At 35.0% G+C, this 17,184-nt stretch overlaps 1 protein-coding gene across 1 annotated transcript; it reads left to right on the top strand.

Annotated features, from left to right (window-relative positions):
- The first annotated feature begins 2,800 nt into the window (after positions 1 to 2,800).
- On the top strand, positions 2,801 to 13,491 carry LOC140152266 (phospholipase B1, membrane-associated-like). Its single transcript, XM_072174571.1, has 13 exons — positions 2,801 to 2,870; positions 3,145 to 3,263; positions 4,886 to 4,952; positions 5,245 to 5,303; positions 5,627 to 5,694; positions 6,636 to 6,679; positions 7,240 to 7,348; positions 7,767 to 7,965; positions 8,180 to 8,268; positions 8,921 to 8,996; positions 9,831 to 9,935; positions 10,672 to 10,767; positions 13,330 to 13,491. Exons 1-13 carry the CDS (start codon positions 2,801 to 2,803, stop codon positions 13,489 to 13,491), a joined length of 1,263 nt encoding a protein of 420 aa, XP_072030672.1.
- The last annotated feature ends 3,693 nt before the right edge of the window (positions 13,492 to 17,184 follow it).

Genomic DNA, 17,184 nt, shown 5'->3' with positions numbered 1-17,184 from the left:
GCTGCTCCGGCTGTTTGGAATTCGCTTCCAAACAGCCTCCGTAACACACATTCGCTTACTCAATTCAAAAAGCAACTTAAAACTCATCTTTTTCTTCGTGCTTTTCCGGATTCACATATGTAACTTGTTTGTCTTTTTTGTTTGTGCGCCTTGAGTTCTTTTGAAGATTGTGCGCCTACTAAGAACCCTCCATTATTATTATTATTATTATTATGTAATGTAATGTAATGTAAGAGCACATATGGTATGACAACATTCAGCATTAAGATTCGAGTTTTCTCACCTCCCGAACTATGGTTATATTAAATTTCGTAGTTTCAGCTTTAAAGACATCTTCCTGTTCTGATAAGAATAAAATATGCAAAAGTGTTGTTTTGGGAATGATACTTCTACTCAGGGAAGATGTCCTTGTATCTTCTCTGTTCTACTCTTGTATGTCTGTCACATGTCTGGCTTTGTCTACCTGCCCGATATGGTGTTTTTTAATTTTAACTCACATTGTTTTATAATTTAACAAACATGATTATTACAACAAAAGTGAAACATAATCCTATATAATTTTTATACTTGACAAATGTTAATGAAACGTCACACAATAGTGCCAGTTTCAACCTACTATATAACATTTAATGACGTTTAATAGTGGCTCAAAAACAAAATGACAGCATTGCATTCAACCTGTATTCTCATTTTGGTATGCCACAAGGTTCTTTGGTTCGCCCTGTCAGATAGATCTAATAGTACTTCAGCGTATGCTTCTAAAAAGACATCTTAGAGTTACTTGCTCCCATAAGCGTTGTTTGTATTTTGTTGTATTATAAGATATATTTTAAAAGCTCTCCGATTCTTACGGTAGTAATGTGATGTAATGTAACGTATTGTAATGTAATGTACTATATTATATAATGTAATGTAATGTAATATATTATGTAATGTAATGTAATGTAATGTAATGTAATGTAATGTAATGTAATGTAATGTAATGTAAAATCTCCCCGTGTTAATCTGAAATCGGCTGGTGAACGGTCCTTTCATTTCGCTGCTCCGGCTGTTTGGAATTCGCTTCCAAACAGCCTCCGTAACACACATTCGCTTACTCAATTCAAAAAGCAACTTAAAACTCATCTTTTTCTTCGTGCTTTTCCGGATTCACATATGTAACTTGTTTGTCTTTTTTGTTTGTGCGCCTTGAGTTCTTTTGAAGATTGTGCGCCTACTAAGAACCCTCCATTATTATTATTATTATTATTATGTAATGTAATGTAATGTAAGAGCACATATGGTATGACAACATTCAGCATTAAGATTCGAGTTTTCTCACCTCCCGAACTATGGTTATATTAAATTTCGTAGTTTCAGCTTTAAAGACATCTTCCTGTTCTGATAAGAATATAATATGCAAAAGTGTTGTTTTGGGAATGATACTTCTACTCAGGGAAGATGTCCTTGTATCTTCTCTGTTCTACTCTTGTATGTCTGTCACATGTCTGGCTTTGTCTACCTGCCCGATATGGTGTTTTTTAATTTTAACTCACATTGTTTTATAATTTAACAAACATGATTATTACAACAAAAGTGAAACATAATCCTATATAATTTTTATACTTGACAAATGTTAATGAAACGTCACACAATAGTGCCAGTTTCAACCTACTATATAACATTTAATGACGTTTAATAGTGGCTCAAAAACAAAATGACAGCATTGCATTCAACCTGTATTCTCATTTTGGTATGCCACAAGGTTCTTTGGTTCGCCCTGTCAGATAGATCTAATAGTACTTCAGCGTATGCTTCTAAAAAGACATCTTAGAGTTACTTGCTCCCATAAGCGTTGTTTGTATTTTGTTGTATTATAAGATATATTTTAAAAGCTCTCCGATTCTTACGGTAGTAATGTGATGTAATGTAACGTATTGTAATGTAATGTACTATATTATATAATGTAATGTAATGTAATATATTATGTAATGTAATGTAATGTAATGTAATGTAATGTAATGTAATGTAAAATCTCCCCGTGTTAATCTGAAATCGGCTGGTGAACGGTCCTTTCATTTCGCTGCTCCGGCTGTTTGGAATTCGCTTCCAAACAGCCTCCGTAACACACATTCGCTTACTCAATTCAAAAAGCAACTTAAAACTCATCTTTTTCTTCGTGCTTTTCCGGATTCACATATGTAACTTGTTTGTCTTTTTTGTTTGTGCGCCTTGAGTTCTTTTGAAGATTGTGCGCCTACTAAGAACCCTCCATTATTATTATTATTATTATTATGTAATGTAATGTAATGTAATGTAATGTAATGTAATGTAATGTAATATAATGGAATGTAATGTAATATAACATTGTATATTTTTTTCACTTTCTTTACTTCCAAATATCTCATATTAATCTTGTTGTTTTATACAATATTTGGTTTACACTTAAACCAACATTTTTTAATAAATAAATAATCTCTTTGTTATCTTTGTATAATTTACCAATGTTGGAAACTTACGCCTGATGCTTATTTCGTCTTGAACAAATACGGATTACAAGTTCGTATCGAAGAGGAGTAAATAGTTTAACAGGAGTTTAATAGGTTTACGACGTGTCAGAGTCCACTCGGAGGAATCAGGTACGTCCTGATCTCTGTCTTTATCTGTCTTTATCTGAAAGTTATAAAACAATATAAGTCATTATATTACCCATTGTAATAAGATTTAAGCCTTGGCGGGTATGACAAGAACAACAAACTACTTCTGAAACCCATAACTATAACACGTCTATTCCAGGTCAAATTTGAAGTGTACAATAATTATGTTGACATCACTGGCGGTTATTCTTGTCCTCTGCTGTCTTAATTCTGGGCAAAGTTTGCATTCAAAAGGTAAGAATCATATGTAAAGCACTTGACGTATTTATTTGATTTATAAGTATTTATATTACGCGTTAATGTAAGATAAGTGAAGAATGATAATTGAGTTGAATATTATTAAAAATCTAAATTATAAAGAAGTAAATAACATTTCATCCCGCGCAAGTGAATTATTGTGGAAATAATTATAATTTTCTTTTTATATAAAGTATACTGGCCAAAACAGTGTAAGACAAACTAAAGAATAAAAACGCCAAAAGTACTTAATTTCACTTCTTTATTTCAGAATGGCAAAGCAAAGTGGAAGAGACCGTCAAGAAACACAATATTGTACCATCTAGGGATTTATCAGATATTATTGACAAACTTCCTGGCATCGATTGCTCCGTGAAACCAGATTGGCCGGTATGTTATTTTTTAATAATATAATGTAATGAAAAAGCATTGGTAGTGGTGAAACGTCACTAAAATGTGAGTAAAACATCATCATTTTTCATAGGAATTGTTAAAAATAAATAAAATCCAGAATTGAAATTAACGTTCTTTAAGAACTTGTTCAAAGATGAGTTATGTACGTATACATACATGCAAAGATATGAAAAAGTCAAAGTAATGTTTATAAGTTATTATAATTCACAATACGATGCACCTCCAACGGTTACTGGGGAGAGGCCAAAATACGCAGTGTATCATGGGAAAAAGTCGACATACAAAGCCCGCGTAATACGAATACAACACATTGTTTGTTTAAATATCATATAGTGGTGTAACATGTGAATGCACACTAAATTAGCCATTTGAAATTACAGCAGATCCATTTTCTATCTATTGGTCACACGGAATTCATCATGGAACTGTTTTCAACATTATTCGCTTAAAGGCCCTTTCAGTGATTTCACAGGAACATTAAAAAAAATGGAAATTTGTCAGAGTTGCTTAGAAATAAAGAATAAGTCTACAGAATTTCATTAAACCACTTTTCCCTGAATACATCGACAAATTAGTCAAAAACAGAAGTTTTAGAAAGGTTTTCTACTTCAACTCAGATCGACTCGAGAAAATCGAGATTTTCGTACAGTGCGCCACCAATCGACTGGAAAAACTTCCTAGTCCAGTGTTTCTAACACGGGGAAGTAGAGTCTAAATTGATTTAAAACAGACGCTTAATTTTTGTAGTAGAAAACAAAATAAGCAATTAAACGTCACCGAGGCAAACTAACGGTCAATTCAAATATGAAAAACAGTTAAAATTGTGTATTTTGTTTAAAATAGTAGCTACTGATGTAATAAGTAGTAGAAACAATACGCAACGCGTGTTGGTATGGTGGAGAGTGTGCTTCTTTCGATCTCGAGTCGGACTTTTTGTACTGTCAGTATCAAAAGTCCAGATTCATGTAAATGTTTTATTTTGTTTAAAATACACGGCTTTCGACCGAACCACTAGCAGGCTATGTTAGCACATCTATGCCAATTACAAAGGTACCAAAATCTGAATTTTGATGATTTTTACGATCGTCCGGATGAGCAAATCACTGAATGGGCCTTTAAAACATACAGTGGTGACGCTAAAACGGCGATTTCGACCCTGGAGGACAAAATTGAACTGGCAAGAGCAACCGCTGGTGGCGCATCGTATTGTGAATCGCAAGACAGGCGGTGATGGAAGCGATATCGCCAATTTTGAGGTCGCCATTGGATTAACACATAATCATGAAATCTTCACAAACAATTCTAAATTTGTTATGTGGTGTCAAAGCAAAATTATCTTACTCTAAAACCGTCGGGGTTCTGCAAAGTACCCCACTGCAAGTATGTTAATTTTCCATTTGTAATTGCTAACCGTGTATTTTGAATGGGGCTGTCAGCCCTGTATCTTCGCCAGCCTCGTACGTCACGGTCGCGCTTCCTATGCCGCCTGCGCAAGAATTGCAAGGGTTTGCAGCAAAATCATATTATTGATTTGAGAAAAAGGCGACAATAATTCAAAGTAATTCAAGTAATAAACAATATATTTTCTCTTTTCAAAGGGACCTCGATTTAACTTTGATTTTAGCTGCGATGTTTTACAGCCTTCGGATAAAATACCTACATCGGGTATGTAAATATAAATTTTAAGGCCTATTACTAAGCTTAGAGTTTAATATATTTATGATGAGAGCTACGTGATATTACATCTTGCTCTGTGATGCCTTTAATTCTGCATTAATTTAGCCTATCAGTGTCTTTCTTAATAGCAACCATCTTGTCAGAAACATTGAAGTAAGCCTTATTTTATTATCTGTAAGTTTCAACAATAAGTTGTTCGAAGTTGGATGTTACAACCGGTATCGTGTTTGAACAAATATTTATTTGTTTGTAATGTATATTTGCTCATCACCTAATACAGTACACAGATTGCGACCGAGTGACATCAAAGTCATCGCTGCAATAGGAGATTCATTGACGGTAAGAACAAAATGACGGATTTACATGGATTTACAGAGCCCCTCCTAAGTAATGGAAATGTCAATTTTCAATTATTAAATTTAATAAATTGCTAATTATCTAATAATAATAATAATAATAATAATAATAATAATAATAATAATAATAATAATAATAATAATAATAATAATGATAATAATAAAGAGAAGAAGAAGAAGAAGAACAATAATAATAATAATAATAATAATAATAATAATAATAATAATAATAATGATAATAACATAGTGAGTTATATTATTTTAAGTATTCAAAACATTGACCATTGCTTTACTTTACTCCTTCAGGCAGCAAGTGGTGCTATGGCATGTTTTCTACCCGAATTGCTTTATGAATATAGAGGCCGAACATTTAGGTTTGTACATTGTTTTTCAACACAATCAACTTCAAGTCAGAGTGCTAAACACACCATTTCATTTGCGGTTATAAGATCAAGTTTGGATATAACATTAACATTTCCCTGGGTATGCTAGAGCTGAGCGTGTTAAAAATCCGGACGTGAATGCCACAAAACTTGACGTCAATTTTTCAGCAAATTCGACATCGATTTGACGTTATACGAACTCGACGTAATATTTATGCGACGTTCGTGGCGTGCTATACTCATCTCCTGCCTTACACTATATTCATCTCCCATCTACTTGACTACTTATAACCTGCACTCATCTGAAACTCCATTCGTATCATAATAGACGTTGTTGTTTTACGTCTAGTGTTATTTTTGCACATCTCCTCTGGAAGATAATTCTCTTTACATAATTGAGACTGCACAAAATGTAGACTTTTAAACCTGAAAAACTAATGCATACTGTAAAACTCTGTAATCATCTCATCAAAAAGTCTCTGAAATAAATAACTGAAATTTATGAATGTTTCTGATTGATTGATTGATCGATCGATTGATTGATTGATTGATTGATTGATTGATTGATTGATAGATTGATAGATTGATAGATTGATAGATTGATAGATTGATAGATTGATTGATTGATATATTGATAGATTGATAGATTGATAGATAGATTGATTGATTGATTGATTGATTGATTGATTGATAGATTGATAGATTGATAGATTGATAGATTGATAGATTGATAGATTGGTTGATTGATTGATTGATTGATTGATTGATTGATTGATTGATTGATAGATTGATATATTAATTGATTGATTGATTTATTGATTGTTTGCTTGTTGCTTGCTTGCTTGTTTGATTGATTGAGACAGTTTACAAAGCACTCAATCCTCACCCATTCAATATAATAACGTTATTTTTGTTGTACAATTCTTTTACAGTCATGGAGGAGATATCAGCTTTGAGAAGAACCCAACCCTAGCAAGTACGTTCCTGTCAAGATCATGAGGCCAAAATAAAATAAAACATTGTATGTTTGGTTTTTGTTATTTGTTTGTTTTGTAATTTTGTTTATATTTTGGGTTTGCTGATCGATTTGTCGTTACCACTTGCAAATGTTCTTTTGTTTCTTTGTTCTACCCGCATGCACATGTAGGCTATAATATTAGAATGCTACCATGTAGAGTATATTATTATCCTGTTTCTTCATCTTCCGTCTCATCAAACACGTCATAACGATCATAAGACTAGCCCTAGACCAACAAAGGCCCCAGGGCCTTAATATGGCACATTAAAGGGAGCTAACCGGTGGATGTGTCTATTGTCTATTTCGGGCCAAATGTAAGTATACGGAACATACCGTTTCTCAGCCTTTAAAGCATGATACCCAGGGCCATGCATTGGTACACTGATAGCCCTTTATAAAGATTACATACACAACATAATTATGCACCACCCCATCGGTTGCTTAGTACGGGCTCCAGGGCCCTAAATGTCATAAATAAGCCAAATAATATCTTCATGTTCATATAATATATTTTACAGATATATTCCGAAAGTACAACCCAGATTTGAAAGGCTACGGCAATTCAACAGGCCCATGGGATTCGGTCAATGCTGGCATGAATGTCGGAGAACCAGGAGCAAAGGCTTAGTAAGACCCTATATTTCGTGTGCTTACCCATGGATATGACAGAGATATAATAAAAAGTTTGTTCAAATCGTAATATGCTTCTTTTGCATAACCACGATTACCGGAGACCTGAGATTTATTTGCTAACATTTCGGTAATGTAGTATTTTACTCTAAGTGTTTTAGTCCAAATTTTACCATAGTCACTTAGAAGCTATAGCTTGTAGAGTGGACGATTTTATTATCTATCAGGAAATGGCAGATTTCATGACATAATATGACGTTTTCATCTCTCCCTGTCGCCAAAAATTAAAGCAATAGCAATATAATTTTGTGGTATGGATCCTGTAAAGAATGAAATCCCAAATTTCAATCCATTTCAGCAAATGTTTGAAATGTTATGCACATATAAAAGCTATATTTTTCTACGATCCTTTTAGTGAGACAGTGCAGCAGGCTAGAAACCTAGTTGAGAAGATGAAGCTTACTCCCAGCATCGATTACGAGAATGACTGGAAACTAGTGACGTTATTTATTGGAGGAAATGACATCTGTGACTGGTGCAATGATGTGGAGTTCTTTCATCCAGACATGTTTGTGGACTACATAAGGCAGACACTTACAATTCTTCATGATGAGGTAATTTAACTGTTTTAACTGTTTCAGCCGACTATGAAATCCAATAGTCTTTCTTCCTTACTGACTCTAGTTGCTATTTAGTTGCTATTGAGTTTGACATTCTGAAAATGTAACACAGATGTTAATAATTCCTTATTGCAAACCACAAATTAATCTCTGAAGCCATTTCCATTAAAATATTGCTTATTCCAAACGTTTTGCTTTGAATTTTAAGATGCCACGTACATTCGTCAATGTCATTTCACCTTTGCAAGTTGATGCCATGCGGGTTTTGAGAAGCGAAGTTTGTGATATATTTCATTAGTAAGTATGATACTAGAAACAAGATATTCAATTAGGAGTGTCTCTGCTTATCGTTCGCACACTCTCACTTGAATTGGGCTATTCCATTTAAAATCCACACTTCCCCTGTGGAAGATTTTGAAAATGTGTTCCACAGAGGGAGTATGAATGTCAAATAGAATTAGCACATTAGGCAGCTCCATTTGAATTTCATACACCCTCTCAGAAAGCTTCAACCTGAATCTTCAACTGAGGGAGGGCAAGTTTCGAATGGAGCTGCTAATGTGTTCATTCCATTTGAAATTCGTACTCCCCCGTGGAAGATATTTCCAAAATCTTCCACAGGGGTAGTGTAGATTTGAAATGGAATAGCCCATTACTTCTACCGTCAATAATACAACTGGACAAATTGGACGATTAGCCATTTACGTGACAAATGCCTTGGATCAAGTACAAGGAAAACCTTTATATTTAATTTACCCCTAATCAATCTGCTTATTAAAATGGGCTCTATGGATAACATAATTCGACAGTTTAAATTTTAAAAGTTATTACATAGTCTTCTATTTTTTCCTCTCGTAGACGCTAGCGCCTTAGGGTATACTGGGAACTTGGGGTGACTATGCGTTACTACAATTGAATCCAATATTATTTAATTTTGCTCTCTTTTTAGCATTTTCTGCCCATGTGTGATAAATGTTGATGACAAACAACTAATTAAAGCCCAGCAAACAACTGAAGCATACCAGGTAAATACAAATATTGGATACAACCCACATTTGCACTAATTCGTCGGGTTTTTGTTTTGTGGTGCCTAATCCACATGGTTGTGACAAAACAATGAACAAGGGAAGAGGCTTACGTATCACACACTGGAACATAGAAACATTCAAACATTACAAACTAGCGCACGAGATCAAATTAATATTTTAATATTAATTTGATCTCGTGCGCTAGTTTGTAATGTTTGAATATAGTTTGTATAGTTTAAATGTTTTTATGTTCCAGTGTATGATGCCTCTTCCCTTCTCTGTATGATTATATTAGGCTGAAAGGTAAGACATGTAATTTGTTATTTGTACTATTTACCCTGACTGCTCATATTCATAAGTACCTTGCGAGTTTTTACTCTTGTTTATCTGCCTATGCTTGTCATGTTTCCATTTGTAATTTCATGTTTAATTGTGCGAGTGTGCGATGCGTAATTTTTCTTTCCCCTGTATATGAACAATGCTTTTTGCATTGTAAATTGGAAACTTTTTTAACTACAATGCAACTATTATATCTAATTAATCTAAATTTACTAATTTGTTGTAAAAATCAAATATCATTGTTTTTTTAATACATTGAAAAGTGCCATTTTCAAGCTTTACCTTCTATCGGATTTGGTTCAAAAACTTCATGATTCATATTATTTTGTCGTCACTGACATCTCAAATTAAAGAAAAATGTAACCTCATTTTGGCTACTGGGTCAACCAGGTTCAAAAACTGGTACCTTAATTATTTACTGTGCATACTGTATACACAAAGGCCTGTACTTCCATGTCTCCTTAATACATTTATTATTGTTTTCACTGTTAGCGACAATTAGGACAACTGATTAACAGTGGATACTTTGATGGTAAAGAAGACTTTACCGTGGTATTGCAACCTTTCTTTGAAGAAACAGTTGTTCCAGTCTTAGAGGTGAGTGTATCATAATACTGTATATATATTACAGATTCATGTAAATGCCTTATTTTGTCTTAAATACGCGGCTTTCGGCTGAACCACTAGCATGTTATGCACATCTATGACAATGACAAGGGTACCAAAATCTGAATTTTGATGATTTTTACGATCGTAAAACAAGTGTCAGTGATATGAAAGACCTACGTCATGAAAATAGAGAGTGCAACATAATAGTATACTTTTAACGATGTCTTTAACTTATTCAACAAAGTACATATTGCAGGAGTTCACAAATCGTGTCCATTATCAGTGTACTTCGGTTATATATATAAATGCGCTTTTATACATGCGGACGTGACCACCTCCGCGCTGCCATAACAGCTTATAGACAGTAAGTCTCCACGTGACCTTCTACATAGCGAGTGGTCTCTCTATGTATTTGAATGCAAAAGCGGAACAACAAGTAACTTTCCGTCGTCAAACACTTTCAAAATGTTGTTTTTGATAACATATTACAAATTCGGAATTTGCAATTCAATACTTAAATTTGATGATATTTACCTACAGAGTTCCTATCCCTTTCTGTATAGCGGACAATGCATGAGGATTTGGTCAGGCTTGCTGGTCTTGGTATGCCGTGCCCAAGAGTCACGTGTGCATTTATAAAAGCGCATTTATAGATATAACCGAATTACACTGATAATATTATAATATTGAAATGCACTCTATGTATTCGTAATAATATATCTAGGATGGGTCTCCTGATTATACCTACTTTGCTCCCGATTGTTTCCACCTGAGTTCAAAGGGACACGCCTCCGCTGGGCAAGAACTATGGAATAATATGGTATGTACATTATTTTCATGTAAACGGAATAGCAAGAATTAGTGGTCTTTTAGATAGCCTTCATAATCAATTTCAGTAAACAGTAGCTTTTATATGGCGTAAATTTCTTTATGGCATGGGGGATATAAAATCCGTGAAACACAGCAAAACAATTGCACCCAGAATAACTTTCTTTGAACAAATATTTTATCGTGAGAAGCGCGAGTTAAGGTTAAATAGTGTACTGAGATAATGCGAGCGAAGCGCGCAAGCATTGTGCATTTTATCATACTGAAATAGTCAAATATTAGTTTAACATTGGGGGATGGGGTTGGAAAAAAATCTTTTGAAGTATATTGAATGCATCACCTTTTGGCGCCAGAATAAGTTTATGGTCCAAATACGCGGGAAGCGTGCGAAAAACTTTGGCATATTGAAGCTAAACTGGTTAATGGTTGCAACAATGAATAAATTGTTCACTTTTTAGGCTAAAATGGTCAAATATGAGGTTAATTTGGTCAGAAACCCATATATTGGCGTCAACACTGGGGGATGATTGTATGGGTCATACCGGTAAAAGGGGGCCTTTTGGAGCTGAGAACCGGGCTGCGAACAAGTAAAATGGGGTCTTTTGAAGCTGCGAACAGTCAAAATCAAGGGTCTTTTAGGCTTTTTGGTTGAAAATCACCCGAAAAAAACTGAAATATGAGGAATGAGAAACTTTTGGGTCTTTTAGAGCTGAACTTATCAAAATCAAGGGTCTTTCGGAGTTCAATTTTGGTCAAATATAGGGGGTCTTTTGGAGCTGCGAAATCCAAAAAGGGTGGTCTTTCCGGGGGAACATACCCATATGGTCATTTGTGTTGAGTGCCCCCACCCCCGGTTCAAAGCATGGGGATGATAACATGGACTTTTCTTGCTCTACGAACATATTCATCCTCCACCACTCACTCGGGATTTTATGTCGATGGAATCATGAACCTATATTTCAAATACTGCTTTATACAATTTAATAGTAAACTCCCGCAATAGAACAGAAGAGATTACTTAATTTTCTGTCGTAAACGAAAGAGGATGGCCGTAACTATTATATTGATTGTAATATTTTTGTCATTTTAGGTTCAACGGGTCGGCGAAAAAAACAAAAACTGGACAGTAGATAGCCCCTTATTGTGCCCTACAATGGTAAATATAACATAAGATAGTGATGAAAGGAAAATCGTTGCCAAAAATAGAATTCACTTCATATTAATATATAATTACATCTTGTCATTTATTGAAATTCAGCACATATGCCTGGATTGCTGATTTTCTAAACCATCGCTCTAGCAAGTAATCCTTGATGGAGCTGCATCTAAGTCATCTCCTGTCCATTCCAGAGTCCCGCAGGGCAGTGTGCTTGGGCCATTGCATTTTCTACTCTTCAACAATGACTTACCTGATGTTATCAATCCACTGTCAGATGACTGCATCCTCTACCGGAACATTCAGGAGAAAAATGCAGCTAGTCTTCAACATGATCTCGATCAACTGCAGAAGTGGGCGAAAGATTGGTTGATGGAGTTTCGTCCCTAAAAATCTCAAGTGTTCCATGTCACCAACAAAAAGAAGATCATCAAGATACCATACAACATCCATGGCCATACTCTCGATGAGGCAGGATCTGCTAAATACTTTGGTGTCAATATCCACCATAATCTTACCTGGAATCCCCACATTCAAAAGCTAACTCTACCCGTGCATTCCTGCAAAGAAACATCAATCTAGGGAGACTAAAGTTCTCAGCTACAAGACACTGTAATGGAATACGCAGTGTCGTCTGGGATTCGCACTCCACTACTTACATTAAGTGGTACAAATGGTACAACGACTACATGACTACCAGTAGTGTATCAACCATGCTTCACCAACTGCAATGGCCAACACTACAGGAACGGCTTACGGTGGCCGCTTACCCAGGCTTAAAGGACGATGATGTACCGCATCGGTTACGGACTTGTTGATGATATTCCACAGTCCTACCTTATTCCGACCGTGATGCTACATGGGCACTCAATGAAATATCATGTGCCATTTACGATTAGCTTAAGTCGTTTGGGCGTAAGGACTCGCATTTTTTATGACGGATGAAAAACCTTAGAGGTGGTACGTTATGAGAGTTATGTCCTTACAGTCCGGATGCAGGAGTATTGTGATACAGCAGAGAGTCGAAGGATGGAATATTACACAATATCAGAAGATAACTTTTATTGGCTTTATTTCTGAATAAAATAAAAGCATAAATGTTGTTGTATATCATCTTTACAAAAAACAAGAACTATTTCAATTGAATGGGGGACATTGTTCTAGAAGTTGAGAGGAGGTAGTGGATACTTGTGATCCGGAGATGTATTTTATAATTTTGTGTGTAATATGCCCAACTTTTTCATTATTTATTATGTTAGTGGGTCTATATGTCAAATTTGGTGACAAATTAATTGCACGAGTTTTCTCTGTACAACGATACCTCCATGTTTGTTGTCGGTTGAAGCATTCACATGAAGTAATAATATTGATAAGCCCTATTTGTATTATATTTTACAGGAGTCTCCATATTTATATACCAACATCAACAGTGAACTTTATGATATGCCTCTTCCAACGGACGATCCAGTAAATATGCCTCTTCCTGGTACAGCGGCTCGTTTATTTTTCAATGTGACGAACATAGTGATTGTTGCTATACTACAATTATTGATTAATTGATGCTAAACTATAGTAATAATTAGTAATTATCATGAACAAAATGTTCATGCATTTTATTTGCATAACTGTTGATTCGAGTGTGAAAAATAATGTTGAAAACAGATCCATGAATAAATTGTTGTTTTAGCAGTGTGCATTTGCGTGTAACATTGACAATTAAACACATACTGACATATGGGGGTGTGTTGTATTCGTATTACACGGGCTTTGAATGTCAACATAAGAGATATTGCGATATTCCATAGCGGTACGCGGTACGCATGTTCAATACCTGCGTTCATGTATCGCTTGAGGCTGTACATCATATATCTCTTAAAGCCATATTATACATTTGCTGAGGAGAACGCCCTCAAAAAAATTTTAAATTCTGGTTTTTACACGATTGTAATGTACTTTAGTCAATAAAGATACTCTGCAAAAATTAAGGTGCGGTAGTTTTGTCAAAATCCGAGATTTTGTATAAAACGATGGAACCGGCGTTTTATTATTACGATGGAAATATTAGTCGAACATGTATGCACAGTACGTACACGGCGTGCGGGATACACATACACACACGCCCCGAAGATCGTACCGTATTACAACCGCGGGAGTAACATGCATGGGCGCTAGTAGTAAATTCTAATTTTCTATGCTTTACCTCACTTGTTCGGCACAAAATTAAAAGGGGACATATCTGACAGTAAAAGCTAACATTTTATGGAAAATAAATACTAATCTATTTTACAGAAATGTTATAATATGGCTTTAAGTTCATGCGTATACTCATACTCTGTGCGTTTGTATCAAAGATGCAAATCACAATCTCAATGGATAATCTGTGCGTATGAACCGCGCATATGAATGAAGTCGATTACACCTCACTGTTACTTTAACATCTTACAAACCAAAAGGATCATAAACATCATTGACTTTGAAAAGAATGATTGACGGGCGTATGATCACGGAGTTTGGAACTCGCAACCTCTCTATTTCACCCATGATGAACTGTGTATTTGATCCTCTCCCTGGCAATCGCTGGCGGCGCATCGTATTGTGAATCGACCGACGAGAAATACAAAGTGAATTAATCAACTTAAATTGAATTTCTAGTTGCTGATACTTAAATGAAGCTTAAAGGACTGGGCTTTTATTGCTCAAAAATTTATATTCTGTATATGGCTTATTTTTAATGTATTAAGATAATAATTTGTATGAAATTTTTGCTTGCCGTATTATTGTATATAAATAAAGTAATTAAGCTGTGACGTTGTTATAAAGATAAATCGTCTTAATCGCCCTCTTTTCACACAAATATGATGAAACGACGGGAATGATGGAGCTGCTATCATCTTGTAGTGTGAACCCTACATGTGGGAGGTAGAGCGTGACCTAAGGGTTAGGATACTCGCCTTTGGTGTATGCGGTACCGGGTTCAATTCCCCAGTTACATCCTAAAAGAGGGCCGATTTGGAAATCAATGCTTCAGCTCTAATTAATGGCTATACCCGCTAAAGGAGTCACGAATAAATAAAACATTGACTTACTTTAATATGCATGAAATGTCTAGATGGTACAGAATATATACATGTATAAATATGTAAACATCTATCTTAGTAACTACAGGAGTCAACCAATGCCACCTATATTATATTTTCGTTATCTCTGTCAATTTGTATTTACTACGTAAAATTTGCTTTCTCATAGCCTTTAACAATCTAATTATATAAAAATACATAGACCCTGGAAAACCAGGGTCTATACATAAAAAGTAAAGCCTATAAAATTTTATAGATTTTTTATGTGATGCCTATACGTTGCCTTAATGAAGATACGATTGTTTAGTGTATACATTTACATTAAATATATCACAAGTCACTGTTCATGTTCGTTATGAAACTTCCTGGCATTCGTTTAGATAATTGAGGCGGGGTACGGTTGCAAAACAGTCTAAGAAATTTGATCAAGCACTTTCTTTTCCTTATTCGTTATCTTTATTATCTGCTTCTCACTTCTCTTACCATATAGACCAGCATGCCTATAGGCTTTTTGCCTGGCTTGAGCATTTTGTTTGAGCCTGGCCCCATCAGGATCCAAGTGCGTCTCCACACGGAGCGACCGCTTAAACAAACGTGGGTTCAAATCCCCGCGGCGTCATCTTGTTCTGCATTTTCCCGAATGAAACTTACGTGCTCAATAGGTCATGGGTTATGTGATGTCTTATTTGACCACCACAGGATAGCACTGGTCATGCGTCATTTCATAGTTTAACTGGACTACGATCAGTGCCATCCTGAAAACATTGCGAAAACATTCCGTTCGTATGCTGGAGCTCGGGTTAATAAAAGCGACCAATACCAACAAGTTCATCAACATTTTGTAAGCTCATATCGCACATACTTGAAGAGTTGTACTGCGTAACCATGGATCCTATCATTGGATTTCTCCTGTAAGGAATAAACGATATCATTTATTTATTGAAACAACGCGTAAAACGTGCGTGGTGACTGCAGTATATTACACACATTTTTGCAGGTAACTATATGCTTTATCTCTATTCACTGCAAAAGAAAAAGCTTAAAGGCACGGGTTTTATTACATAAGTGTGCAATACATTAGAATGTATGAGTATTCCTCATTTCGTATCTACAGTTCATTATAATTATTAATTGGTTATAAAATGTACAAGCCTCTGGGCTTGATTGTCACAACATACAAACAATGCCATAACAATGCATGTTTTGGCCCTTATTTCAAAAATATTGACCAAAATATATTAAATTTTGACTTACATTGTCAATTAGAACTAACTAAGGATTATGATTAGGCTATGTTTCATTTGGCAAAGCATGATAATATTTTTTTAATTAGTGCTGTATTTTTCTGGAATAGGAAGTCAGGCAAAGAACTTCATAAAATATGTCATTTCTAATTATAAACCCTACAAGAGGAGGAGATCATAGACTAATATACACAGGTTACCACCCCTAATTACTTCAGGTGATAACTTGATTAGATGTGGTCCACTTATCATGTCAGAATTTAATATTAAAAATACCCGGAATTTTAGATTGTGCTCATCAGTCACTCACCTACTTCATTCCGGTATTTGTTTGTATAGAGTTTATTAGGAAATGTAGCTCATTATGTTATCATATAATGCTCATCACTCACAAAATACCGAAGAAAGTGGAGATACATTTTCTGTTAATAACCTAGGTAATTGACATAAATAAATTTAAAAAACATAAATAAATACAGAATTAATCTACTACATTAATCAAACGATATTAATTAAAATTAATCATTTTGTGGGTACAAAAATTCCGGTGGCAAATTAAATTTCGGCTCTAAACACACAATTTAATGCTTTGAGCAACAGTTTGATCTTCTTCACCACCATTGCGTCTAGCTTTCCATAATTTAGTTCTAAATCAGCTCCTAAAAAAGAAAAAAGATCAGTGACTGCCCAATGATATTTGAGATCATGCATTATGCCTAAAGCTAGCGTTACTCTCAGCAACAGCAATACAACACTAGCGAGTTAGAATGTGTTATAATGGGTGTGCGGGCGTGTGAGATATTTAGTACAATATTACATTTTAACAGGTTGCATCTTATTTTGTAACCATGCACTTGTACTTTTATCTCAAGTACGGTACAGTCTCCTTTCTCCAAGGGATAATCTTCTTACTTATTTTCATCCAGTGTGAA

Source organism: Amphiura filiformis, chromosome 5, assembly GCF_039555335.1.
Source record: "Amphiura filiformis chromosome 5, Afil_fr2py, whole genome shotgun sequence".
NCBI lineage: Eukaryota > Metazoa > Echinodermata > Ophiuroidea > Amphilepidida > Amphiuridae > Amphiura > Amphiura filiformis.
The sequence above is the reverse complement of the archived record's forward strand: the minus strand, read 5'-3'. Positions and strand labels throughout refer to the sequence as shown.